At 41.2% G+C, this 24,423-nt stretch overlaps 1 protein-coding gene across 1 annotated transcript in view; it reads right to left on the bottom strand.

The window, feature by feature from the left end:
- The window catches only part of LOC119943714 (intraflagellar transport associated protein), a 64,995-nt gene that overhangs the window by 3,889 nt on the left and 36,683 nt on the right, over nt 1-24,423 (bottom strand). Inside the window, exons 3-6 of the mRNA XM_038764850.1 lie at nt 23,848-24,005; nt 22,450-22,521; nt 18,258-18,324; nt 10,622-10,758 (exon numbers count right to left, since the gene is read on the bottom strand). Coding sequence (XP_038620778.1) covers nt 10,622-10,758; nt 18,258-18,324; nt 22,450-22,521; nt 23,848-24,005 — 434 coding nt within the window. The remainder of the gene's footprint in view (nt 1-10,621; nt 10,759-18,257; nt 18,325-22,449; nt 22,522-23,847; nt 24,006-24,423) is intronic.

The following is a 24,423-nucleotide window of genomic DNA, read 5'->3' as shown; positions in this document are numbered from 1 at the left end:
TTCCCCTTTCTCTTCCTTCCAATACTAAGCCATTGGAAAACACACCCGGCAAAAGTGCTGCTCAAAAATTTTTGTGATAATTTGCATTTTGAGTATTTTTATGAACATGCATATGAATGAATAACATATTTTTGCCACAAAAGGGCACATATGTAATGCTAAATGAAACTGGATGCAAAGTAATATGTGCCAGACATTACTCTGGTCTCCCCAGTGAAAGCTTCTAAATATCATTCTATTTGTTTTTTTCAGCTGTGAGTCTACTGGATAAAGCTTAGGGAGTTTTCTCTTTTGAAACTGTAGGTTTATTTCAAGCTTCAACATAGAAGGGAGACTATGAACCTTTAGACCTGAAATTCTGATTTATTCAAAGGGAAATTTTTTTGCTGTGGAACACTGAATCCCTTGTGATAAACAAAAAAAACCCCTTTCTGAATTGAGTTTATTATTCTGTTATTTTTGCCTAAGGAACTAAGAGAAAGATATGGGATTCAGGTATCTAATTTCAGATCTAATTGAATTTTTTTTTGGTGCTTCTTTGGGAATATAATTTGGGCTCTATTTGAAAATGGTCATTTTTTTAAGTGTCCAAGTGGTTTATTTTAACAGAGACAACACTAAGAAAGGTAGCACATTTATGCATACCATGTAATTATTAAAGAAAAATAATTTATTGCTTATTACATCAATAGCTACAGCATTTAGTTATGACCCACCGTCGACCCCCGGCCCATGTCATCCCCCTGGCCTGGAATGCCCTCCCTCTGCCCATCCGCCAAGCTAGCTCTCTTCCTCCCTTCAAGGCCCTACTGAGAGCTCACCTCCTCCAGGAGGCCTTCCCAGACTGAGCCCCTTCCTTCCTCTCCCCCTCACCCCCCTCTCCATCCCCCATCTTACCTCCTTCCCTTCCCCACAGCACCTGTATATATGTATATATGTTTGTACATATTTATTACTCTATTTATTTATTTTACTTGTACATATCTATTCTATTTATTTTATTTTGTCAATATGTTTGGTTTTGTTCTCTGTCTCCCCCTTCTAGACTGTGAGCCCACTGTTGGGTAGGGACTGTCTCTATATGTTGCCAACTTGTACTTCCCAAGTGCTTAGTACAGTGCTCTGCACACAGTAAGCACTCAATAAATACGATTGATTGATTGATTGACCCTTTTTAAAAAAATGACACTGGTTAAGTGCTTACTATGTGCCAGGCACTGCACTAAGCACTGGGGTAGATACAAGTTTAGTCATGTTGGACACAGTCCATGTCCCCACATGGGGCTCACAGTCTTAATCCCCATTTTGCAGATGAGATCACTGAAGCACAGAGAAGTTAAGTGACTTGCCCAAGGTCACAAAGCAGACACGTTGAGGAGCTGGATTTTGAACCCAGGTAGATCCTTTGGACTCCCAGGCCCATGCTCTATCCACTAGGCCACAGTGCTTCTCAAAAAATCTTGAAAAATAAATAGAAGTGAGTTGAAAATTTTGGAAATGTATTAATAATGGTCAAGGCATGGAGATAGTTACTTAACCAAAACAAAATATAGGACTCAATAGCCTTCATGGATCAAATTCTTCCTGGCTTTTACAAAGTAAATAATTTCCTTCTCTTTCATGTAAATTATTTTTCATTTGAAAATAGTCACATATTTTGAGAATATCTGACCAGGAGAAAAGTGGGAGCTTACAACAAAAGTGCTCCTAGAGAAGTTCTGACTTGGAGGGTAAAAATATAACCTTAAACTAGAGAAAAAAGTCAATACTGCTGATTAAAATTGAATTCCCAATGAAAGAGATACCACAGCTCAAGAGATTATGACATTTTATATTTCAATTTTGACATAGATCTCCTGTTTCCTGGATTTAGGGAGGAAGACTTTCCTTCTATATTTCAAACCGAGCGGCCATGGGACTTCAATTTGGGGGTGGAGGGGAGTGAAGGAGAATCAGGAGGGTCAGTTGTCTGCTATGTGACCTAGGGCAAGTCATTTCACTTCTTTCTGCCTCAGTTACCTCACCTGTAAAATGGAGACATGAACTGTGTCCAATCTGATTAGGTTTTTTCAACCCTAATGCTTAGTATTGTGCCTGGCCATAATGAGCACTTAACAAAGACTATAAAAATGGTGACTACTGCAACCAAAGTGAGGCTTTGGGGACTCTTTTAAGAATAAAATACCAAAGGTTTGCCTTCAAATTGCTATCTGAGGAGTTGTACTTAAAATCTACAGCGGCTTAGGCACTTCTCCCTTTCTCTTAACTTCAAAAACAGATGTTAGAAGAAGGAGGTGGAACCTAGAACATAACTTGCTGGAGATAGAGCAAAAACCAGGTGGGTGATCTGCTTTATGCCTTCGCCTTTTCTCTTTGGGTATCCCTGCTTTCTCTCTCTCTCTCTCTCTCTCTCTCTCTCTCTCTCTCTCTCTCTCTCTCTCTCTCTCTCTCTCTCTCATCCTGTCTCTGTGTCTTACTTTCTGAGACTTCCTCAAGCCAAACCTCCAGCTGCTTCCGGCCCTGACTGCTGTAAACAAGTGTGCATCAAAAAATAGGAATGTAGGATGTCAGTTAAAGAAAAAAAGGGGACAGGAAATGTAGAGAGAGGGGTGACTTATAGAGGCAAGAAAAAAAGTTATAGGCACACAGAGTGGACGTAAAAACCAATGGAAGGATAAATTGTGTTTGTTTCTTTTGATGTATCAGAATTTAAGAGACCCTCTGGTTTAAGAGACACTGGTTTCAAAGCAATAACGGTAATGCAAGCTTACTTTCCTGATCCAATGCACTATATTGCAGTATAGAGGGCACTGTTTATATTTAATTCTGTCATGACCTGCTGAGTGACAATGAATACAGCACTTGGGCTTCCTCTGTCCCCTTGGCACCAATAAAAAGGGATTTAAAATATCCACTCCCTAAATACTTCAAAGGGATTTTGGCCAGAGTGGCAGAAATCCAGCCAATTGTGGAATTTCTGATGATAATGTTTCTCACCCATTTTGTTGAAATTTATTCTTGAATCCAAATGAAAATTACATTCTGGCCTGTCCCTGTTATATTACTGGAGTTACACCTTCTAAATATACTCAGTTCTTCCATAATATGTGTTTCCACTCCACATTCTGACCTAGAACACTGTGAGACAGGAAAATTCCTCCAGAAGTGTGCATCTATCTGTATAGAATGTGATACGCTCTCCACCTCAGTTTCCTTCACATTCTCCTCCTCTTAATGTAGGCTTCCCCCGAGGCTCTCTTCCAGGTCACCAACTCTCACATGGCTTCAACTACCATCTCTCCCAAATCTATTTCTTTAGCCCCGACTTCTCCTCTGCATCATCCCCGACTTCTGCATCAGGCTCCTCTCTGATCTCCCATCCTCCTGTCTCTCCCTGCTTCAATCTATACTTCACTCTGCTGCCCGGATTATCTCTGTATAGGAACACTCTGGTCATGTGACTCCCCTCCTCAAAAATCTCCAATGGTTGCCTGTCAACCTACGAATCAAACAAAAACTCCTCACTCTCGGCTTCAAGGCTCTCCATCACCTCGCCCCCTCCTATCTAACCTCCCTTCTCTCCTTCTACAGCCCAGCCCACACCCTCCGCTCCCCTGCCGGTAACCTCCTCAACTGTGCCCTATTCTCACCTGTCCTGCCATCGACCCCTGGTCCACGTCCTTCCCTTGGCCTGGAATGCCCTCCCTCCACACATCCGCCAAGCTAGCTCTCTTCCTCCCTTCAAAGCCCTACTGAGAGCTTACCTCCTTCAGGAGACCTTCCCAGACTGAGCCCCCTTTTTCCTCTCCTCCTCACCATTTCCCCCACACCCTACCTCCTTCCCCTCCCCACAGCACTTGTATATATTTGTAAAGATCTATTACTCTATTCATTTTACTTGTACATATTTACTATTCTATTAATTTTGTTAATGATGTGCATATAGCTATAATTCTATTTGTTCTGACGATTTTGACACCTGTCTACTTGTTTTGTTTTGTTGTCTGTCTCCCCCTTCTAGACTTTCAGCCCGTTGTTGGGTAGGGACCGTCTCTATATGTTGCCAACTTGTACTTCCCAAGCGCTTAGTACAGTGCTCTGCACATAGTAAGCGCTCAATAAATATGATTGAATGAATGAATGAATGAATCTGACCTCCAATTCCACATCTCTTCTTGAATGTCCCACCAACGCCTCAAACTCAGTATGTCCAAAACACCTCATCTTTCCTCCAAACTCATTTTTCCTCCTACCTTTCCCATCTCAGTGAGTAGAACCAGTATCCTCTCTGATTCAGAAGCCTACAAGCTAGATGTCATCCTCTAATGCTTACTGTCTTTCAGCTCCTACAATCTTCTGTCCTACCTCACCAGTTCTTCCTATGCAGCATCTCCCGGATCCACTCCTTTCTCTCCACACAAACTACTACCTGCCTGGTACAACCTCTGGTCATACTGCTGTGGGACAATTTCATCAGGCTCTTTCATGGTCTCCCTGCCTCCAGCCACTCCTTATTACACTTTACACTACATAGTGCTTCACAGATCATTTCCCTGAAGCATTGCTTTGCCAAGTCTTTCCACTCCTTAAATCCCTCCAATGGCTTCCTGAATCAAAACTCCTCACAATCAGTTTCAGTGCTTTCCACTAACTCATTTCCCATTACCTCCTTTCTTCACCTGCTACTCCCTAAAATACTCTCTTCATTTAACCTAGTTGTATTTACTCTTGATTCTCTCACCTCTGTCCTCTTGCTCACACTATTCCCCTGGCCTTAAACTCCCTCCCTCCCCAAAACAGACAGACCACAGCTCTCCCCACATTCAAAGCCCTTCTAAAATCTCACCTCCTCCAAGCCTTACCAGATTAATTTCACCCTACCCTAAGCCAAATGAAAACTCATCACTCAGCTCTGGCACTTATGAATGTATATATTCTTATCCTCAGCACTTTAGTGTATATTTGTATTCAGTTGTATATTTGTATGTGCAGTTGTTATTTTGACTATTGTAGTTGTAAAAATATTTATGTCTGTCTCTTCCATTAGAGAGAGAGAGAGAGAGAGAGAGAGAGAGAGAGAGAGAGAGAGAGAGCGCTCCTTGGGGACAGGGAGTAGGTCAACTGTTTATTCCATATTTCTCCAGCCCCTAGTACCAAGCACTTGAGCACGTAGATGCTCAATATTTACTAATACTATTACATGTGAGAAGAAAGAGCTACATACACGCATGCGGTGGTAGAAGTCAAAGCCACATACATGCATGTGGTGGCAGAGGTCATAGTATAGCATGAATTTTCTATAATGCGGGATTCAACAAAAAACATAACCCCGTTGGCAGGCAATGTGTCTGCTAATCCTGTTGTATTGTTCTCTCCCTAGCATGCTCTGCACATTGCCAAGATCCACCCTTTCCTCTCCATCCAAACCACTACCTTGCTGGTTCAATCTCTCATCTTATCCTTACTGGATTACTGCATCAGCCTCCTCTCTGATCTCCCATCCTCCTGTCTCTCCCCACTTCAGTCTATACTTCACGCTGCTGCCCGGATCATCTTTGTGCAGAAACGCTCTGGGCTTGTTACTCCCATCCTCAAAAATCTCCAGTGGCTGCCTGTCAACCAACGCATCAAGCAAAAATTCCTCACTCTCGGCTTCAAGGCTCTCCATCACCTCTCCCCCTCCTAACTTACCTCCCTTCTCTCCTTCTACAGCCCAGCCCGCAATCTCCGCTCCTCTGCCACTAACCTCCTCACTGTACCTCGTTCTCGCCTGTCCCGCCATCAACCCCTGGCCCACATCCTCCCCCTGGCCTGGAATGTCCTCCCTCCACACATCCACCAAGCTAGCTCTCTTCCTCCCTTCAAAGCCCTACTGAGAGCTCACCTCCTCCAAGAGGCCTTCCCAGACTGAGCCCACTTTTTTCCTCTCCTCCTCCCCATCCCCCCAGCCCTACCTCCTTCCCCCTCCCCACAGCACCTGTATATATGTTTGTACACATTTATTACTCTACTTTACTTGTACATATTTACTATTCTATTTATTTTGTTAATGATGTGCATTTAGCTTTAATTCTATTTATTCTGATGACTTGACACTTGTCCACATGTTTTGTTTTGTTGTCTGTCTCCCCGTTCTAGACTGTGAGCCCGTTGTTGGGTAGGGACCTTCACTATATGTTGCCAACTTGTACTTTCCAAGTGCTTAGTATAGTGCTTTACACACAGTAAGTGCTCAATAAATACGATTGAATGAATGAATGAATAGTAAACACTCAATAAATATGACTAATTGAGAACTGAATATACTTAAAAATGAGAAAACACAACCTACTCTAATGGGAGGCATGGAAGATGGGGGATTATATTTCCACCTTTAAGTCTTAAATATTTCTCACTGCTCTGTTCTTCCAGTAATGAAAATAAACTTTGCACCATCTGCCCGAGGCCTAAAAGAACTCAGAACGGGCCTAGAAGAAGAATCAGATAAGCAATTTTAGTTGACTCTCCTATCCTTTATTTGCTTTTAATGGCAAGGGGTTTCTGAGCATGTTTGTAGGTATGAAGACTCTGGAATTCTTTGGAGCACTGGAAGGAGGGTCAGATTCCTACATGACTGACGAAGGCAGCACTAGGAAATGAGGGCAGAGATCATGTCAACTTTGAGGAAGGGTGGAGGGTGAATACTGTTTTGCAGTCTAATGATTTTCACAAGTGTGCCCTAAATATCAAGGAAATGTCTGTCCAGTGTTCAGTATTAAAAATCTAATCCAAGTCCTTTCCATGAATACTGCTCTTCTGAAACTGTTCTACGGAGAATCAGGCTAAGCAATAGCCTATATGTTATTTGTTGACTCAAGTGCTGCCCAAGTAAATTTAATCCTATGGTACAATCCCTCCACGTTTTCTAGAACATATATTTCTTTCATAACACCAAACTACAAATAAACAGAAGGTAACTGGCATTTTACAGATTTAAATGTTTACAAAAATCATTTTCTTTTATGCCCAGACCACAAGGGGATGACTAGCTATATTCTTTATAATCGTAGTTGAAGACAAATTGAAAGCTAACTATGAAAGGGAGTCTGTACTAATAGTAACTTTAAAGTGACAACTTTCTCCAATTAAGGGAATGGGTGGAATTTTGTAATAAAAAGTCCATTCTTAAAGCTGTCATCCCTATTCTTTGATTTGTTAAGTAGCTTTAGGACTTAAAAATAAGCCTCCAAGCATTCTAGTTTGCCTTTGTGATTTAAGAATGGCAAAAGGTCTGAGAGAAAGGGTCCATTTTAAATTAAAGCATTTATTGATTGCTTCTGATTGAAAGACTGTGCTTTCATAATGCAGGCTCTTCACACTCACTTGTAGACTTTATTACTTGGAAAGCTGGAGGAGGTAGAGAAGGACTGGGAGACAGAGAGGGAAGAAGGATGCTTAAAAATATGCTAAAACCCAATTGCACCTGGACCAATTAACTTCTAAATGATAAAGTGCCCATGGTGATAAAGATTCACTTTGGGGAATTTGTTTTTTGGGGGGTTGTTGTAAAGGAAAAAACAAATTAAGGAATAATTCACCTACTGATCATTGGAAATGGGTCTCTTTTCCTCCTCCTACCAAAATAAGAAGAGCAGAAAAGGTCTACATGCTGTCCCAACAACAGGAAATTAAATAGCTCATCACAGGGCCCAATTCTGTACTCAGGATATTTGGGCAGTCTTGGAAAATGTCATCAGACAAATAATCTACAAGTCTGCAAAAGTAAAGGTTAGTTGCAACTGCAAAATACAAAAAGAAGCAACATGTATTTAGCTAAAATTAAAGGGAGATGAGAAAATTGTTTGTCCTATTAACCAATCCCCAGACAAGACAGAATTTCAGCAAAGTGCATGTAGATGAATTGAAAAGTAATTTCTATGAGATTATAACAATGCTCCAAGTGCTTAAAAAAAATCAATCAATCCATGGTATTTATTAAGCACATTCAGTGTGCAGACCACTGTACTAAATGCTCAGGAGAGTACAATATAACAAAGTTGACAGACATGTTCCCTGCCCATCAGAAGCTTATAGTCTATATGGGGAGAAAGAAATGAGTAAATTATAGATATGTACATTAAGTGCTGTGGAGCTGAGGATGAGGTGAATATCAAGTGGAACCAGCATGGCCTACTAGAAAGAGCAGAGGGCTGGGAGTCAAAGAACCTGGGTTCAAATCTCAGCTTTGCCACTTGTCTATCATGTGACTTTGGGCAAGTCTTTTAAATTCTCTGTGTCTTAGTTATCTTATCTTAATTCATTCATTTATTCATTCAATCGTATTTACTGAGCAGTTACTGTGTGCAGAACACTGTACTAAGCGCTTGGGAAGTACAAGTTGGCAACTTGTAGAGACGGCCCCTACCCAAAAACGGGCTCACAGTCTAGAAGGGGGAGACAGACAAAACAGGGATTAAGACTAAGCACCATGTGAGACATGGACTGTGTCCAACATAATTAATTGTATCTTCCCAAGTGTTTAGTACAGTACCTAACACACAAATAATAAATACCACTGGGATGAAATTTAGCCCCATGGGAGAAAAGCATATGGCTGAGACAATTCAAACAAGTCTGTGAACTTCCCCTCTACGCTGTAAACTCCTTGTGGTCAGGGAACATATATATCAACTAACTCTATTATATTATATTATATTCATTCATTCATTCAATCATATTTATTGAGTGCTTACAGTGTGCTGAGCACTGTATTAAGACCTTGGGAGAGTACAATAAAACAACAGACAGACACAATACCTGCTCACAATGAGTTACTTTCCCAAGTACTTAGTACTGTGCTCTGCACAGAGTAAGCACTCAATAAATACAATTGATTGATTAGCAAATAAAGCACTCAATAATACAATTGATTGATTAGCAAATAGTAAGTGCTTAATACCATTATTTAAAAGAGCTTAAAGGGTACAGTCCAAGTGCATAGGTGATGCAGAATGGAGAGTGAGTAGGGGAAATGAGGCCTGAATTGGACAAGGCCTCTTGAAGGAGATGCAATTTTAATAAGGCTCTGAAGGTGGGGAAAGTTGTGGTCTGTTATTTATGAAGGGGGAGGGAATTCCAACCATAGGGAGGATTTGGGCAAGGGGCCAGAGGTGAGATAGGCAGTGAGACAGATAGTAAGTATATTGGCATTAGAGGAATGAAGTGCGTGAAATGGGCTGGAGTAGGAAATTAGTAAAGTAAGATGGGAGGGGGGCAAGGTGCCTGAGTCACCTAAGCCAATGGTAAGGAGTTTCTTTTCAGTGCAGAGGTAGTTTAGGAACCACAGACGCTTCCTGATGAGTGGGGAAGTGTGGGTTGAATGTTTTTTTAGAAAAATGATCTGACCGCAGAATGAAGTATGGACTGGAGTTGGAAGAGACAGGAGGGTCAGTGAGGAGGCTGATGGAGGGATATGACAAGTACTTAACAAATGGCAGTCAGAAGGACTGCTCAAGTAACTTAAAAATGCTAAATCCTTGTAAAACTGAAACAATAAAGTGTGACACCATTAGCCTCCCTTAGATAAAAAAAATCAAACTAAGAAACCAAGACAACTTCCAAAATTCTTCCACTGATTGTTTCTGTACAGGAAAGGAGCGTGGCCTACTGGATAGACCCTGGGCCCGAGAGTCAAAAGGACCTAAGTTCTAGTCCTGGCTCTGCCACTGTGTGACCTTGTTGGCTTCAAGGCTCTCCATCACCTCACCCCCTCCTACCTAACCTCTCTTCTCTCCTTCTACAGCCCAGCCCACAGATTCCGCTCCTCTGCCACTAACCTCCTCACTGTGCCTCGTTCTCGCCTGTCCTGCCATCGACCCCTGACCCAAGTCCTACCTCTGACCTAGAATGCCCTCCCTCCTCACATTTGCCAAACTAGCTCTCTTCCTCCCTTCAAGGCCCTACTGAGAGCTCACCTCCTCCAGGAGGCCTTCCCAGACTGAGTCCCTCTTTTCCTCTGCCCCTCCTCCCCTCCCCATCGTCCCTACTCCTTCCCTCTGCTCTACCCCTTTCCCTGCTCCACAGCACTTGTGTATATTTGTTCATATTATTCTATTTATTTTATTCTACTCCCTCCCTCTGCTCTACCCCTTTCCCCGCTCCACAGCACTTGTGTATATTTGTACATATTTATTATTCTATTTATTTTATTAATGATCTAAATATATATAACATTCTTTTTATCTATTTTGATGCTATTGATGGCTGCCTACTTGTTTTGTTTTGTTGTCTGTCTTCCCCTTCTAGACTGTTAGCCCATTGTTGGGTATGGATTGTCTCCATCTGTTGCCAGATTGTACTTTCCAAGTGCTTACTACAGTGCTCTGCACACGGTAAGCACTCAATAAATACAATTGAATGAATGAATGCTGGGTTACCTGGGACAAATCACTTTACTTCTCTATGCCTCAGTTACCTTATCTGTAAAATGAGGACAAAGACTATGTGCCCCATGTGGGCTGTGTCCAATCTGATTAATTTGTATCTACCCCAGTGCTTAGAGCAATGCTTGACACATAGTAAGCACTTAACAAATACCATTAAGAAAAAAAAAAGAAGCATAATTCAATTTCCTATGGAGTACCTCTTCTGTTTGCTTGCTTGACTGCCTTACAGTTGGCCTGGTCCTCACATCAAGGAGAGGATGCCGGTGAGAGGAAGGTACATAGCCTGGAACAGAGATTATTTCCTGCTCTACTTCTCCTGGAAGCAGCTGCGGCTCTGTTAAATATAAAAGATTCCTCTTTATGTTATCTTCTCCATAGTTTCATATCAGGAATTCACATCAAAGAAGCAAATCTGTTTAGGTGAACTACCTCAACATTTCACTTAACATACTCTCTTTTTGGTGGCATTGAAGAAAGTTTAAGTTACCTCAAAAGACCTTCATTTGCACAGGATAGGGGGCATGGTGTGTTTACTTTTAGGTTGTATAGTTGCATTTGGTTCAGAAGACCTTTTGGTTCATAAATGCATTCAAGAAAACATTTGTAAAATGAGAACAGTAAGAACATAAAAGGTTCATTTATATCTTTAAAGGCTACTTTCACGTGGGAAGGCAGAGATAGGAAGATGGAATTTCTCAATGAGAGGAGGACTATTTTAGTGCTTGGGAGAGGTGAGTAGAGAAGACAGGAGTTCTGTCAGGTCATAGGTTTGTTTAGTACTCCTCAATGGTTTTGCTTATTTTTTTAGCTTCCTAAGCCTCAGTTTCCCCATCAGTAAAGCATAAAATATATTGAGATCTGAGGCCCTTGAGTAGGAATAGCTTTCAATGGGAAGGAATGTCTGTGGGCTGATTCATGAATCATTTAGCTTTTCTTTGAGGACTTTAAGATTAATGTCTTCCAACACTGCACTCTTGTTTGATATTACTAACATTACATATTGTCCAAAAGACAGGTAAGTCCTACTTCGCTACATGGTTCACAAGTCACATTGTGAAAAATGAAAAGCGTGATGTTCTTTGCTTCCATGGAAGCAACAGGGCTTGCCTGACCTATCCAGTACTTGCAGCTGGCTCAGGAAGAGGCTGCCATGCTAGTAGATGATGATCCTAATTAAGCTTCTAATTAAGTTCTCAGTGGAGGTGATTAATTAACAACAGGAGTGCCTTGGCTGTTGCCAATGGCAGCATAGAGAGGAAGTTAATTGAGTGGGTACTGATATCAGAAAACAAAGTTCTTTGGAATGCACCTCACTCAACACTATGGAGTTTGCTTTTTCAAATGATGTCATTACAAGACTGGCAAGTATACTGCAAGCATAGCACAGCAAGGCAGATTAGGGACCCAGGTACTTTTATCTTTAGACATTTTTTAAACACCAACCAACAAAGCAGCTTCTCGTAACATGAACAGTTTTTACTCAACTTGTTTATTAGCAAGCAAGGCATCAAGAAAGAAACAGGCAGCTGATTTCAACCATCACAGCAACTCAGGACTAAGGGCCTAGTTTCAACAGCCCGGTAGAACTAATCAGGCCAAGTCAATCTCTCAAACATTTAGAGATCGCAGGGGCCAAGGGTGCTAGTTTTATTTCAAATTAGTGGTAGTGGAGAACCAATTCCCCTGCGGCAGACCAAAAGATAGGAGGAGCTGCCGGTGTGGAACTGCAAATCTAGCAAAAGGCCTGCAAGTTGAGAAAGTAGGAATATAAATGTTCAGGCTATATTAGACTTTTTAAAAAATCTACTAGCACCCTTAGCTCTCTCTGACAAAAGGCTACCTTAGAGTTTGAAAAAAATCTAATAGCTCCCTTAGCTCTCTCTGACAACATGTTCCTTGTAGGCAGGGCATCAATAGTATTTATTGAGCACTTACTGTGTGCAGAGTACTATACTAAGTGCTTGGGATAGTACAATAATAACAGAGTTGGTAGACATGTTCCCTGCCCATGGTGAGCTTACAGTCTAGAGGACATGTCTACTAACTTTGCTATATTATTCTCTACCAAGCACTTAGTAGTGCTCTGCCCAGAGTAAGTGCTCAATTAATACAATTGATAACAATGCCTTAAATGGAAAACCATAATCAATTCTTCCTCCCAGACTATTCCAAGTGACCATTTGCAGTGACAACTGATGAATGTTGAAAAGAGACCTTGTACAATAATCCCTCTATTATATCAATTCACCCCTTCTATTTGTTTTCAGTGACAAGAGGATTTTCCACAAAAATGGAAATTACCCATGAACTAGGTCAGTTTTGTGGGGAATTTGCTCCTGAGGGAAAAATACACACTCACAGGGAGTTTTAAAAGCCTGCTGACTTTGCCTTTGGGTATTACCATTTCTTTTTTTAAAAGCAAAGACCTTTATGGATAGTCTATATGCATCTCTACAGTTTTAAATTTGCCATATGTAACCTTACAGTGGTTTCATTTACATGGAGAAGCAGTGTGGCTCAGTGGAAAGAGCCCGGGCTTTGGAATCAGAGGTCATGGGTTCGAATCCCGACTCCACCACATCTGCTGTGAGACCTTGGGTAAGTCACTTCACTTCTCTCGGCCTCAGTTCCCTCATCTGTAAAATGGGGATTAAGACTGTGAGCCCCCCGTGGGACAACCTGATCACCTTGTATCCCCCCAGCACTTAGAACAGTGCTTTGCACATAGTAAGCACTTAAAAATACCATTATTATTATTATTATTATTATTATTATTATTATTATTATTATTATGTAGCAGCATGACCTAGTGGAAAGTGCACGGGCCAGGGAGTTAGAGGACCTGGGTTCTAATCTGGGTTCTAATGCCTGCTATGTCTTCACTTAACTTCTCTGTGTCTCAGTTACCTCATCTGTAAAATGGGGATTCAATACTTTCATTCATTCAATCATATTTATTGAGTGCTTACTGTGTGCAGAGTACCGTACTACACTCTTGGAAAGTACAATTCAGCAACAGATAGAGACAATCCCTACCCAACTATGGGCCCTGTATGGGATAGGGACTGTGTCCCACCTGATTATCACGTATCAACCCCAGAGCTTAGAACATTGCTTGACTTGTAGTAAGCACTTTAATAATACCATAATTATTTCATTGTGTAAAACCTGGGCTCCCAAGCAAGCCCAAAGAAGCTCATTGGCATTTTTTCTCTTTTCCCCAACAAACATAAATGACCTTTGGATGTGTTTTGTTTCTTACACAAGCTAGATGGCAGCTTACCCAAAGTAGAGAGAGAAATAAGGGGTTCAGGGATCAGCAATGCCACTTTATTCTCTTCTTCCCACCCTTCACTCTGACCACTGTTGGAAACAGAATGTATGTTCAACAGTGCGTTGGTGCTAGGCTGCTTGGAAAAAGGATGAAAATACTTATGAGGGTCTCTTCAGTGAACCCCTTTCCTTCTTTGGGTCTCTCTTCAGTGAACTTTCTTTCCTTCTGTGGATTTTCCTTAAATGAAACTTATATAACTTTTCAGCACATATTGTATGTGGTACTTTGAGAACTTTCACACCATAGTGCATGTTTGTCTACATACACTCTTGCAGTGTGAAATAAATAAAGAAATAAGATGTAAACTAAGAAAATAAGCACAACACGGAACATATAGAGATAGTTTATACATAACCATGTAGGATAAGGTTTTGATTGGGAGTTAACTTAAGTTCTCAATCATATATCTTGGAACACTGGCTTAATGGTATTCTGCAAGCAGAGGGGAAGGATTTTTCTGAGTGGAATGATAACCAGTTGTTCCCTCTGGCTAAAGAGGTAGGAGCCCCCCTATCGTAAATGGTGGATGAGACTCTGTCCAGGCACAAGGATTCTGGGATCAGGAACCTCCACAGACCATTTTATTTTAGTTCTAGTTGTTTGTGGACCACCACTCACAATCCCTTGTCTCTCTCCAGACTGGAAGCTCATTGTGGGCAGGGAACATGTCTGCCAATTCTGTTCTAGGGTACAAGCACTTAGTACAGTGCTCTGTGCAGAGTAAGCACTCAGTAAATTCCACTGATTGATTGACTGTCCCTTTCAGTTCTGTTTCACTGGGACAAAGGGTTCAACAACCAATAGGCAGGCAGGGGTGTCTCATACTGCAAAGAACAGGCAGGAATTTTACCACTAAAGCCACCACGATATACTACTATAGATGCTATAGAATAGTGCCAAGCACTTAATAAATGCCATAATTACTATTATAGACCAGCAGAAGCCTGTCAAGGTAGCCAAATAAATAGCCCTTTGGGTCTTCACTGTCCAAATCAGCCAAGTATTTTCAGGATTCCTACTGAGTCTGGGCTTCCCACAAGCCTCTCTAGATGATCTGATGGCAGTCTTCACCACTGATCTTTATTGGTCCAGCAGGTATTCACCCACTTCTGGCTATTTCTCCCTCATCAATTAATCAATCAATCATATTTATTGCAGAGCACTGTATTAAGCGCTTGGAAGAGTACACTTTAGTAGGGTTATTAGACACATTTCCTGCTTATGCCTACAATCACAGAAGACTGCAAAAGGGACTCTAGGAACTTGCTTAAAGTTGCTTAAACTGATTTTTTAGTTGAAGAATTTGCTTCAAAATGTTGATTCTCTGCCAAAATGACCCCAGATCTCTCTGAACCCATTTCTTCATCTCCAAAATATGGCTCAGAGCATTCCTCTATTGTCAGAAGTAACAAATAATGGCAGCTTAGAACTTCTGTAATTGAAAATTTGAAGCGTGAGATGTTTACATAGTCTAAGAATAACTCAACATTGTGTTTACTTGTTTGTTTCTTCAACAGATACAAAGAATATCAGTTTTCACTCTCCAAGGCCTTCACAAAGTCGATTAGGAGGAAAGGATTTTTTATCGTGCACTTTGAAACAGAGAGACATTGAGTAGTAAGTTCATTGATTTTTCAGCAGTCCTAAAAGGGTGACATATAAATGCATTAAACACACAAATGCCTGGATTGGGATGCCAACCCCTGGCCCAAGAGATTTCCAGATTATTGGTGCCACTGCCTTAAGGCATTTACAGTTAAAGATGAAAATTAATGAGCGATATAGATGAAATGGCCCTCCCTTTGCTGGTACTGCCTCGGATCTACTCTGAAGACAAGAAAGTGGGCAGCCAAGCGGCAGTTGGGACAGCTGGCAACATTAAAAGAGAATGACTATCTAGCTAGCTGCGGTGTCCTGTGCCAAATCCGCACCATGTGAAACTCTGAATCCAGGCCGTCTGCCCACCCCAATCAAGCAGAAGCATCCACAACTTGCTGTACCCGATGGCCAACTGATTTATGCAAGCTGGTTTAATTTTGAGAACAGAGCCTCAAATGGACGAGGATCATCCAATTCTTCCTGGCCAGAGGACAGACTGGACCAACCCAGGGAAAACAAAAACAAAGATGGGATTACAAGATATTCCTCCTCCACGTAGCATCAGTTCAGCACGAACACCTGTTCCTGGCCCGAGATCATGGGAGCTGGCTCATCCTGGGGATGGACATTCTTTCTTGACAATAAGGTTAATTACCTGTCTCCCAGCCAAAGGGGGAAATGGAGTTAGTTACACCCAGAACAAAATAAACGTAGAATGCTGAACCCTCTCATTAGGGGATTCTGTATTCAGAAATGGATCCATAGACTGACTGCCCAATATGCCTGCCCTGAGCATGATGCTTTTGATATTGTCTTTGCTCTTCCTCCATCTGAGCAATTAGGAATGGTGAAACATACACTAAGCGGTAACCATGCTTCTGATTTTCAGAAAGTAGTCATGAACGTGGGAAAGGTATGCAAATAGTAGAAAAACAACATGCCATTTCTCTTCTCTGTTCCCCCAGGCAAAGCTGCAGCTTAAACAACAGAATCTAATCAGTAAACCTTACAGATGCCAAAATTATACAAGCACACTGCCTATTTAAAATGTCACATCTCCCATCTAATATAAATATTTGCCTTCTGCTCAATCTCCTGAAATGTATTACAAATTAGGCTAAAACTCAATTCACCTTACTACTTTTTTTTTTCTTTCCAAGTGACCTAGATTTTGCAATGGGAAAAACGTGAAGCCTTGGTGATATTTTCAATAACCATGAAAAAAGAGAAACATGGAGTTCTTCAAAGTCTGGTTTGCTTTTCAATAGGGGTTTTATAAGTTTTTTCATGAGGGATAGTCTCAACTAATTCATTCAAGTCAGCTGAGGCTTAATTCATTCTCAATGGGTTTTGGACACAATTGCAGCAGTGGCTGTTATCTGATTCCAAGAAGAGCCATACTATTGAGATTCCTTTAAGAGAGATCAAAAGTTGAGTAAAGAAATAGATCTGGTAGTGAGAAAAAACACAACTCTTTTAGCAGTTTTAAAGGAACAGGGAGGGAATAATGAAAATATATTTGGATATTACGTGATATAATCTAAAAGCAGATAATGCAGTCACACCTTTCTCAGGCCGAGCCCATTCTAATACTGATGTTCTCATTATGAGCAGGAAATGAGAAATTCAAGTGCCCCTTTGCTGATATATGCATTCTCATGTCCTTCAAAAGATTCATTTCATAAAATAAATATACTGACTATAGAACCTAACCCCAGAGGATAGTATCTCATTTTATCACAAACTGAGTTGGCTTGACCAGATAAGCACCTGTAAAAAATTGTGATGTACTTCACTGAGTCACTTCTGACACAGAAGCCCAAGTTGGAAGTTCTTTACCTTTGTGATAGGTGACCTATTGTTTGGGTAATATCAAGGATGGTAATTGTTACCAGTCTATGATGATCTCAGATTGTTCTCTTTAAGGCAAAGTCATTACATAAGATGTGATGGTGATGGGCCTTCAATGAGTGTTAGAAACTGAATCCCTGGTTTCACCTGAAATACCTCCAATCACATGTGGAGAAGCAGTGTGCTTTAGTGGATAGAGCACAGGCCTGGGAGTCAAAAGAATATGGGTTTTAATCCTGCCTCTGCCACTTGTCTACTGTGTGACCTTGGGCAAGTCACATCACTTCTCAGTGCCTCAGTTACCCCTTCTGTGAAACAGGGATTAAGACTGTGAGCCCACGTCTCGTGGTGGGCAGGGAATGTCACTGTTTATTGTTGTACTGTACTTTCCCAAACATTCAGTAGAGTGCTCTGCACACAGTAAGTGCTAAATAAATATGATTGAAACAGGGACTGTGTCCAACCTGGCAATCCTGTATCTACCCTAGTGCTTTTTACATTTCTTGGCACACTGTAAGCACTTAAGACTTTTTAAAATAATAAAAGCATCCTGGGCCCTATAAATACCAGACAGGGGACAGACTAGGTTGAAACCAACTACCTGTAGCATAATGATATGACTGGCCAATTTAATGCCAATGTGGCTCCCTGGTCTGGAAGAACATGGTTAGTTCTGGAGCATATCCCCTGGAATAGCTTTGGCTTAAAGCAGGAGTGCTACTCTTCTTTGCCCTGACCTGAACTTAGTGGAAGAAATGCAAATAACAATGTAACTGACATCCTAGTTATTTGATGTGCAATATGCTTCATTTAAAAAACAGGTTCTGTGGACAATGGTCTCTCTTCCTTCCCAAACCCCTTTCTCTTTCTTAGAGTCTAGTCTCAGAAAAACCTAAAAAATATAAGGTCTTTCAGAGGGCCCTTTTTACAGTATTTCCAGACCCACTGAATACATGGTGGTGGTTGAGATAGATGGTTCTTGGGACCAAAGACTGTTAAAAGATATTTAGAAGAGTTCAAAAATAGAAAGCACAAGAAGAAAAGCAAACCTGTGCTCATTTCGGAGCCACTTTCTTCATCACTGTCAAAATCTTCTAAATCAAGGTAATTGTCCACCTGGAAGAGGGGTTAAAATATTTTTAGGGATAAATTGAGCCAAAAATCAATTGGTCAACCAATTGTATTTATTGAGTGTTTACTGGGTACAGAGCATTGTACTAAGCATTTGGGAGAACATGATACAGCAGAGGTGGTAGACATGTTCCCCATCCAAAAGGACTTACGACAGATATTTAAATAATTCACAGATATGTTCTTAAGTGCCATTGGGGTTAATATCAAGTGCTTAGATCAAGTGCATAGGTGATGCAGAACAGAGAGGGGGTAGGGAAAATAACGGCATAGTCAGGGAAGGCCTCTTGGAAGAAATATGATTTTAGTGAGGCTTAGAGGGTGGGGTCAGTCGTGGTCTTTTGTAAATGAAGATGGGGGGGGGAAGCACTTCAACTTCAACCAATTCAGCTAACAATACCCAAATCATTAGTTAAATTACTTTCTTCACTATCTGCTGGAGTAAAGAAAACCAGTGAATGGACGTGTATTCTTCTTGGTGCCTTTCCCTGGGGTTCTCCATGATAGTACCTCACCTGTGGTAGCAACTTCTCCAAATTAATATTTATATTATTGAAATATTTAAAAAATTATTATGTGTCACATATTGTTCTAAGCTACAGGGTAGATATAAGTCAATGAGGTTGGGCACAGTCCCTGTCCTACCTGTGACTCACAGTCTAAGTATAGAGAGAGAACAGGTGTAATCCCCATTTTACAATTAAGGAAATAGAGGCATAAATGAATGACAGGAATAAACTTTGTTATTTGGGAATGGTGTGAATTTTGTCAACCATCTTATTCAAATAAAAGTCCAGGCATCTCTGAATTTAAAAACTGTTACTTCTATGTAAGGGAAACATTTCCATTTTCTACTTCAAGTTTGGTGTCACCATATTGAATTTGCTATTCTCAGTATAACAGCTTTCAGTTATTTGTCCTGTAATTCTGAGGGCTGATAGGCCCATTAGCAGCTCCAGCTGGTGTTTATTACACCACAGTGCTTTCTTACAATCACTTGGAGGAGCCACTGCCTGGAATGTAAAATAGGCAGTTGAGATAAATGCATTCAAATAAAAATCATCTGGACTAAGGACATCATGGAGAGGAGAGACCAGCAAAAACTAAGTATAGCCTCTTTGATAGAAAACCTCAAAAATGTATTAAGTTGAAACCCAGAATTAATGAACTTTAGAGGCATAATAATGGCATTTCATGGGGAAAATACAATTCCAGACTGAATATTCCTTCTCTTTGCACACCAACAAAATGCAAGGCATTCTAGGACACAAAACAGGAGACATTTCAGACCCACTTTAATTCTTTTCAAGTAAATAATACAGAGTGTGAATGATAAAACAGTTTCAATATTTGCATGGTTAAAACATACTGCAATAAAGGTGGCATAAGAAGCGACATGGTCTAGTGGAAATATCATGGGTCTGGGAGTCAGAGGACCTGGGTTCTAATCCCAACTTCACCACTTTGCTCTGTGACCTTGGATGCGTCACTTAACTTCTTTGTGCCTCAGTTACCTCATCTGTAAAATGGGGATTAAAGCTGTGAAACCCATTTGGGATATGGAACTGTGTCCAATCTGATTAACCTGTGTCTCCCCCAGTGCTTAGTACAATGTCTGGAACATAGTAAATACCTAACAAATACCATAAAAAAGGGCAAAAGTCCTCCTACCGAAGATAAAAAATGCCTTTAAAAAACTATCAAGACTTAAATATGAAATTGGTCATGATTTTCTTTACCTTTTTTCCAAATGATGCAGTTTTCCCTAGTGGCCTGAAACATGCTGAATTTGCCAATCAATCAATAGAATTTATTGAGCACTTTCTGTGTGCAGAGTGCTGTACTAAGCACTGGGGAGAGTACAATAAAATAGAGTCTGCAAACATGATCCCTGTTCACGAGGAGCTTACAGACTAGAGGGATCTCCCAGTTGATTTGTTTTTGATATGTTTTTACTTTTGATTAACTCATTAGTGAGCAATCAAAACAGATATTTACTTATTTTAATACACATATTTAGGAAAACAGGTCTGAAAATTGACTACATTGCTCCCCTCTTCCTCTCAGGAAATATGGGGTCATACACTCCCTCTTGAAATCTGGACAAGTATAGAGGAAATGTGAAAAACTAAGTCAATCAGAGATACATTTCAAAAGCCTTGAATTCTAAGCAAAGCTTTTAACCTAAGGAAAGAATTCTGCAACTTTATGAGATAGAAAGCAAGACAGCCCTGTTGTTTAGAACTCCCATCATCCCTTGCTCAGGCATGGCAGGAAGAGCCTAAAGTGGCAATGAACGGTTATTAATTGTGGTATTTGTTAAGTGCCTACCATGTGGCAAGCACTGTATTCATTCATTCAATCATATTTATTGAGTGCTTACTGTGTGAAGAGCACTGCACTAAGTGCTTGGGAACTACAAGTCGGCAACATATAGAGACGGTCCCTAACCAACAACGGGCTCACAGTCTAGAAGGGGGACACAGACAACAAAACAAAACATGTAGACAGGTGTCAAAACCGTCAGAATAAATAGAATTATAGCTATATGCACATCATTAATAAAATAGAGTAGTAAATATGTACAAGTAAAATAAATAGAGTAATAAATATGTACAAATGTATATAAGTGCTGTGGGGAGGGGAAGGAGGTAGGGCAGAGGGAGGGGGGCGATGGGGAGGAGGAGAGGAAAAAGGGGGCTCAGTCTGGGAAGGTCTCCTGGAGGAGGTGAGCTCTCAATAGGGCTTAGAAGGGAGGAAGAGAGCTAGGTTGGCAGTTGTGTGGAGGGAGGGCATTCCAGGCTAGGGGAAGGATGTGGGCCGGGGTCGATGGCGGGACAGGTGAGAAACGAGGCACAGTGAGGAGGTTAGTGGCAGAGGGGTGGAAGGTGTGGGGTGGGCTGTAAAAGGAGAGAAAGGAGGTGAGGTAGGAGGGGGAAAGGTGATGGAGAGCCTTGAAGCCAAAAGTGAAGAGCTTTTGCTTGATTCGTAGGTTGACAGGCAACCACTGGAGATTTTTGAGGAGGGGAGTGACGTGCCCAGAGCGTTTCTGTACAAAGATAACCCGGGCAGCAGAGTGAAGTATAGACTGAAGCGGGGAGAGACAGGAGGATGGGAGATCAGAGAGGAGGCTGATGCAGTAATGCACTGTACTAAGTGCTAAGGTAGATACAAGATAATCAGGTCCCACGTGGGGCTCACAGTCTAAGTAGAAGGGAGAACAGGAGACTTGACCAAGGTCACACAGCAGGTACATGGTGGAGCCAGGATTAGAACCCAGGTCCTCTAACTCCCAGGTCCAAGCTCCTCTTGGACTCCCAGCTGCTCCTCTGACACTGAGGCCCACTTCCCTGAACAGAAGTCACCCACTCCTCATGCCATCCAAGGCTCTCCATCCTGTCTTGCACCAACACAGCTGGAAGAGATTAAAGCAGTACCACTGACTTCTAAACTTTTAGAATGCTGGAAGGCTGTATTTGTGGCTGCTGTGACCATTGGACTTTGGATAATCTTACCCAAGTAGTGAGGAGCCTCATCTCCCATTCCCTTCCGCATTACACTGACTTGCTCCCTTTGCTCTTTTCCCCTCTCCCGGCCCCAAAGCACTTAAGTATATATGTATATATCTATACTTCTGTTTATTAATATTGATTCCTGTTTACTTGTATTGATGTCTTCTGTCTCCTACCCTCTAGACTGTGAGCCCACTGTGGGCAGGGATTGTCTCTCTTTATTTGCTGTATTGTACTTTACGAGAGCTTAGTTCAGTGATCTGCACACAGTAAGCACTCAATAAATATGATTTAATGAATGAATGAAACTATTTTAGCAACAGTATTCTTTCACTTCTTCACTGCTTTTATAGTAGTCTTTGTCATCTTATGGTGTGAATTCCTCAGGCTTCTCTTATGTTTCCACTGTCAACACCTTTCTTCTCGCTTATTCTAGGGCTGTGAGCCTATTGAGGGCCACAGATTCAGTGTAGTGCTCACCCAGCACTTACCATGGGGTTGGGAGGGCTGTAAGAGAGGAAGGGGAGGAAGGAGAGGAAAAGAAGAAGTAGGGAAGGGAAAGGGAGGAGACCTTGGAAAAAAATAAATCAAGTCTCACCTTCACCCCTCTATCCACATCTGGAATACCTTGGACAGAGACGCCAACTCTCTGGCCTTCATCCATCACTATCTGAAAATACAGCAGGGTTGATTGATGAGAAATGAAGAAAACAAATCATAGCACTTGGGCGTGCAGTTATGCTACAGGTCAAACTCTTCTTCATGTTCTGGGGAACTGTACATATAAGGTTGTGTCAGCACCACAAAGAAGCTGCATGCTCTACTAAGTTTCAAAAGGTCAGAAGCAGCACAGCTCCGTGGAAAGAGCCCGGGCTTGGGAGTCAGAGTTCATGGGTTCTAATCCCAGCTCCAACTCTTGTCAGCTGTGTGACTTTGGGCAAGTCACTTCACTTCTCTGGGCCTCAGTTACCTCATCTGTAAAATGAGAATTAAGACTGTGAGCCCTAAGTGGGACCACCTGATGACCTTGTATTTACCCCAGCACTTAGAACAGTACTTGGCACATTGTAAGCACTTAATACCAACATTATTATTATTATTAGGATCCCACTGCAATCTCAACTGCTATCTTGCTGTGGGACTGGTGACACTAGATGTAAATGGAAATAATACTTGTCTTCCAAGGGCTTCAGAAAGAGATGAAAGGCAATACTTGTCAAGCACTTTATGGTCTTAAAGGGGATGCAATTTATGGCTTTAATGCTAATAAAAAGACACTGTTCCCCTTCCACTCAGGACACAACCAAACAAAGGATCTGCAATGACCCTGCACCCTCGAGAAAAAGAGTGCATGATATAATAATAATAACGATGGCATTTTTAAGCACTTATTATGTGCCAAACACTGTTCTAAGCACTGAGGTAGATACAAGGTAACCAGGTTGCCCCACTTAGGGCTCACAGTCTCCATCCCCATTGCACAGATAAGGGAACTGAGGCACAGAGAAGTGAAGTGTCTTGCCCAAGGTCAGACAGCAAAGAAGTGGCAGAGCCATGATTAGAACCCATGTCTTCTGACTCCCAAGCCCCTGTTCTTTCCACTAAGTCATGCTGCCTCTCATCAAGTTCCATCTTATATAAATTCTAATTTTAAATTGCACACCTAGCAGGTAGGTAATTAAATCTGCGGCCACAAAAAGTGTACAACAGAAAATATCAATATATTCCCCAAAATTTAGTTGAGAGAAAATTTAGAGATGTTAGGAGGTGCATCACTAGCCATTACTGGAGCTGTCAACTGCATAGTTTTTCACTGAGTATTCTTTGAGGCCAATACTAAAAACAGTATGGGACAGATTGGACTACTGTTCTGATCCAGCATGGCATTTCTTACATAAACATATTACATGGGGTTTTGTAATATGGATTTGTTTGTTTTATTATTGGTAAGTAGGACCTTTTCAGGGGTTGCCTCTATTCTACGAAAGCACAGTACCTGTTCTTCTTCTGAACAATGTGAGTCAGAATGGGGTGAAGAATCTTTGCTTCTGATACTCTGGTCATTTATATCCTGTTTATTTACAAACTTAATTGAGGAAAGCTCATTTTCTGAAGAGTGTGGTTGAGATCCTCTGCTTTTGGCCTCTGCATCCTCTACATAAGATAAATACTATTTAGTCCATTGCCCAGCATAATTCACGTATCACACACATATACCCACACGTTTGTAACACTGAAGAATAACATTCTTCCAACCATCTTAAAGCGGCTTACAAGCAAATATTAAAAGGTACCTAAGACAAAAGTTAATTTTATTTACTCCCCACTTTACAGAAGACAATATCATGGAGTGGAACCTACTCTTTCTTTGCCTGAAGAAAACTACTCTTAGCACTTCAATACTCTTTCTTAAACTTCAGCCTGACAGGATGGAGTACTTGTATAGAATTTGTATTCTGCTTTTCCCTCAAACAAGGGGAAACTGTGGGAGAAACTGTGGCCAGGTAGTAAATAGCAGGTGTTGGTTTACTTTGAACTTCTAGGTGGCTTCAAGCAGTGATGAAGATTGCCT

The sequence above is a fragment of the Tachyglossus aculeatus genome, chromosome 22 (genome assembly GCF_015852505.1).
Source record: "Tachyglossus aculeatus isolate mTacAcu1 chromosome 22, mTacAcu1.pri, whole genome shotgun sequence".
NCBI lineage: Eukaryota > Metazoa > Chordata > Mammalia > Monotremata > Tachyglossidae > Tachyglossus > Tachyglossus aculeatus.
Note: the sequence above shows the minus strand (reverse complement) of the source record. Positions and strands in the feature narration are given on the sequence as shown.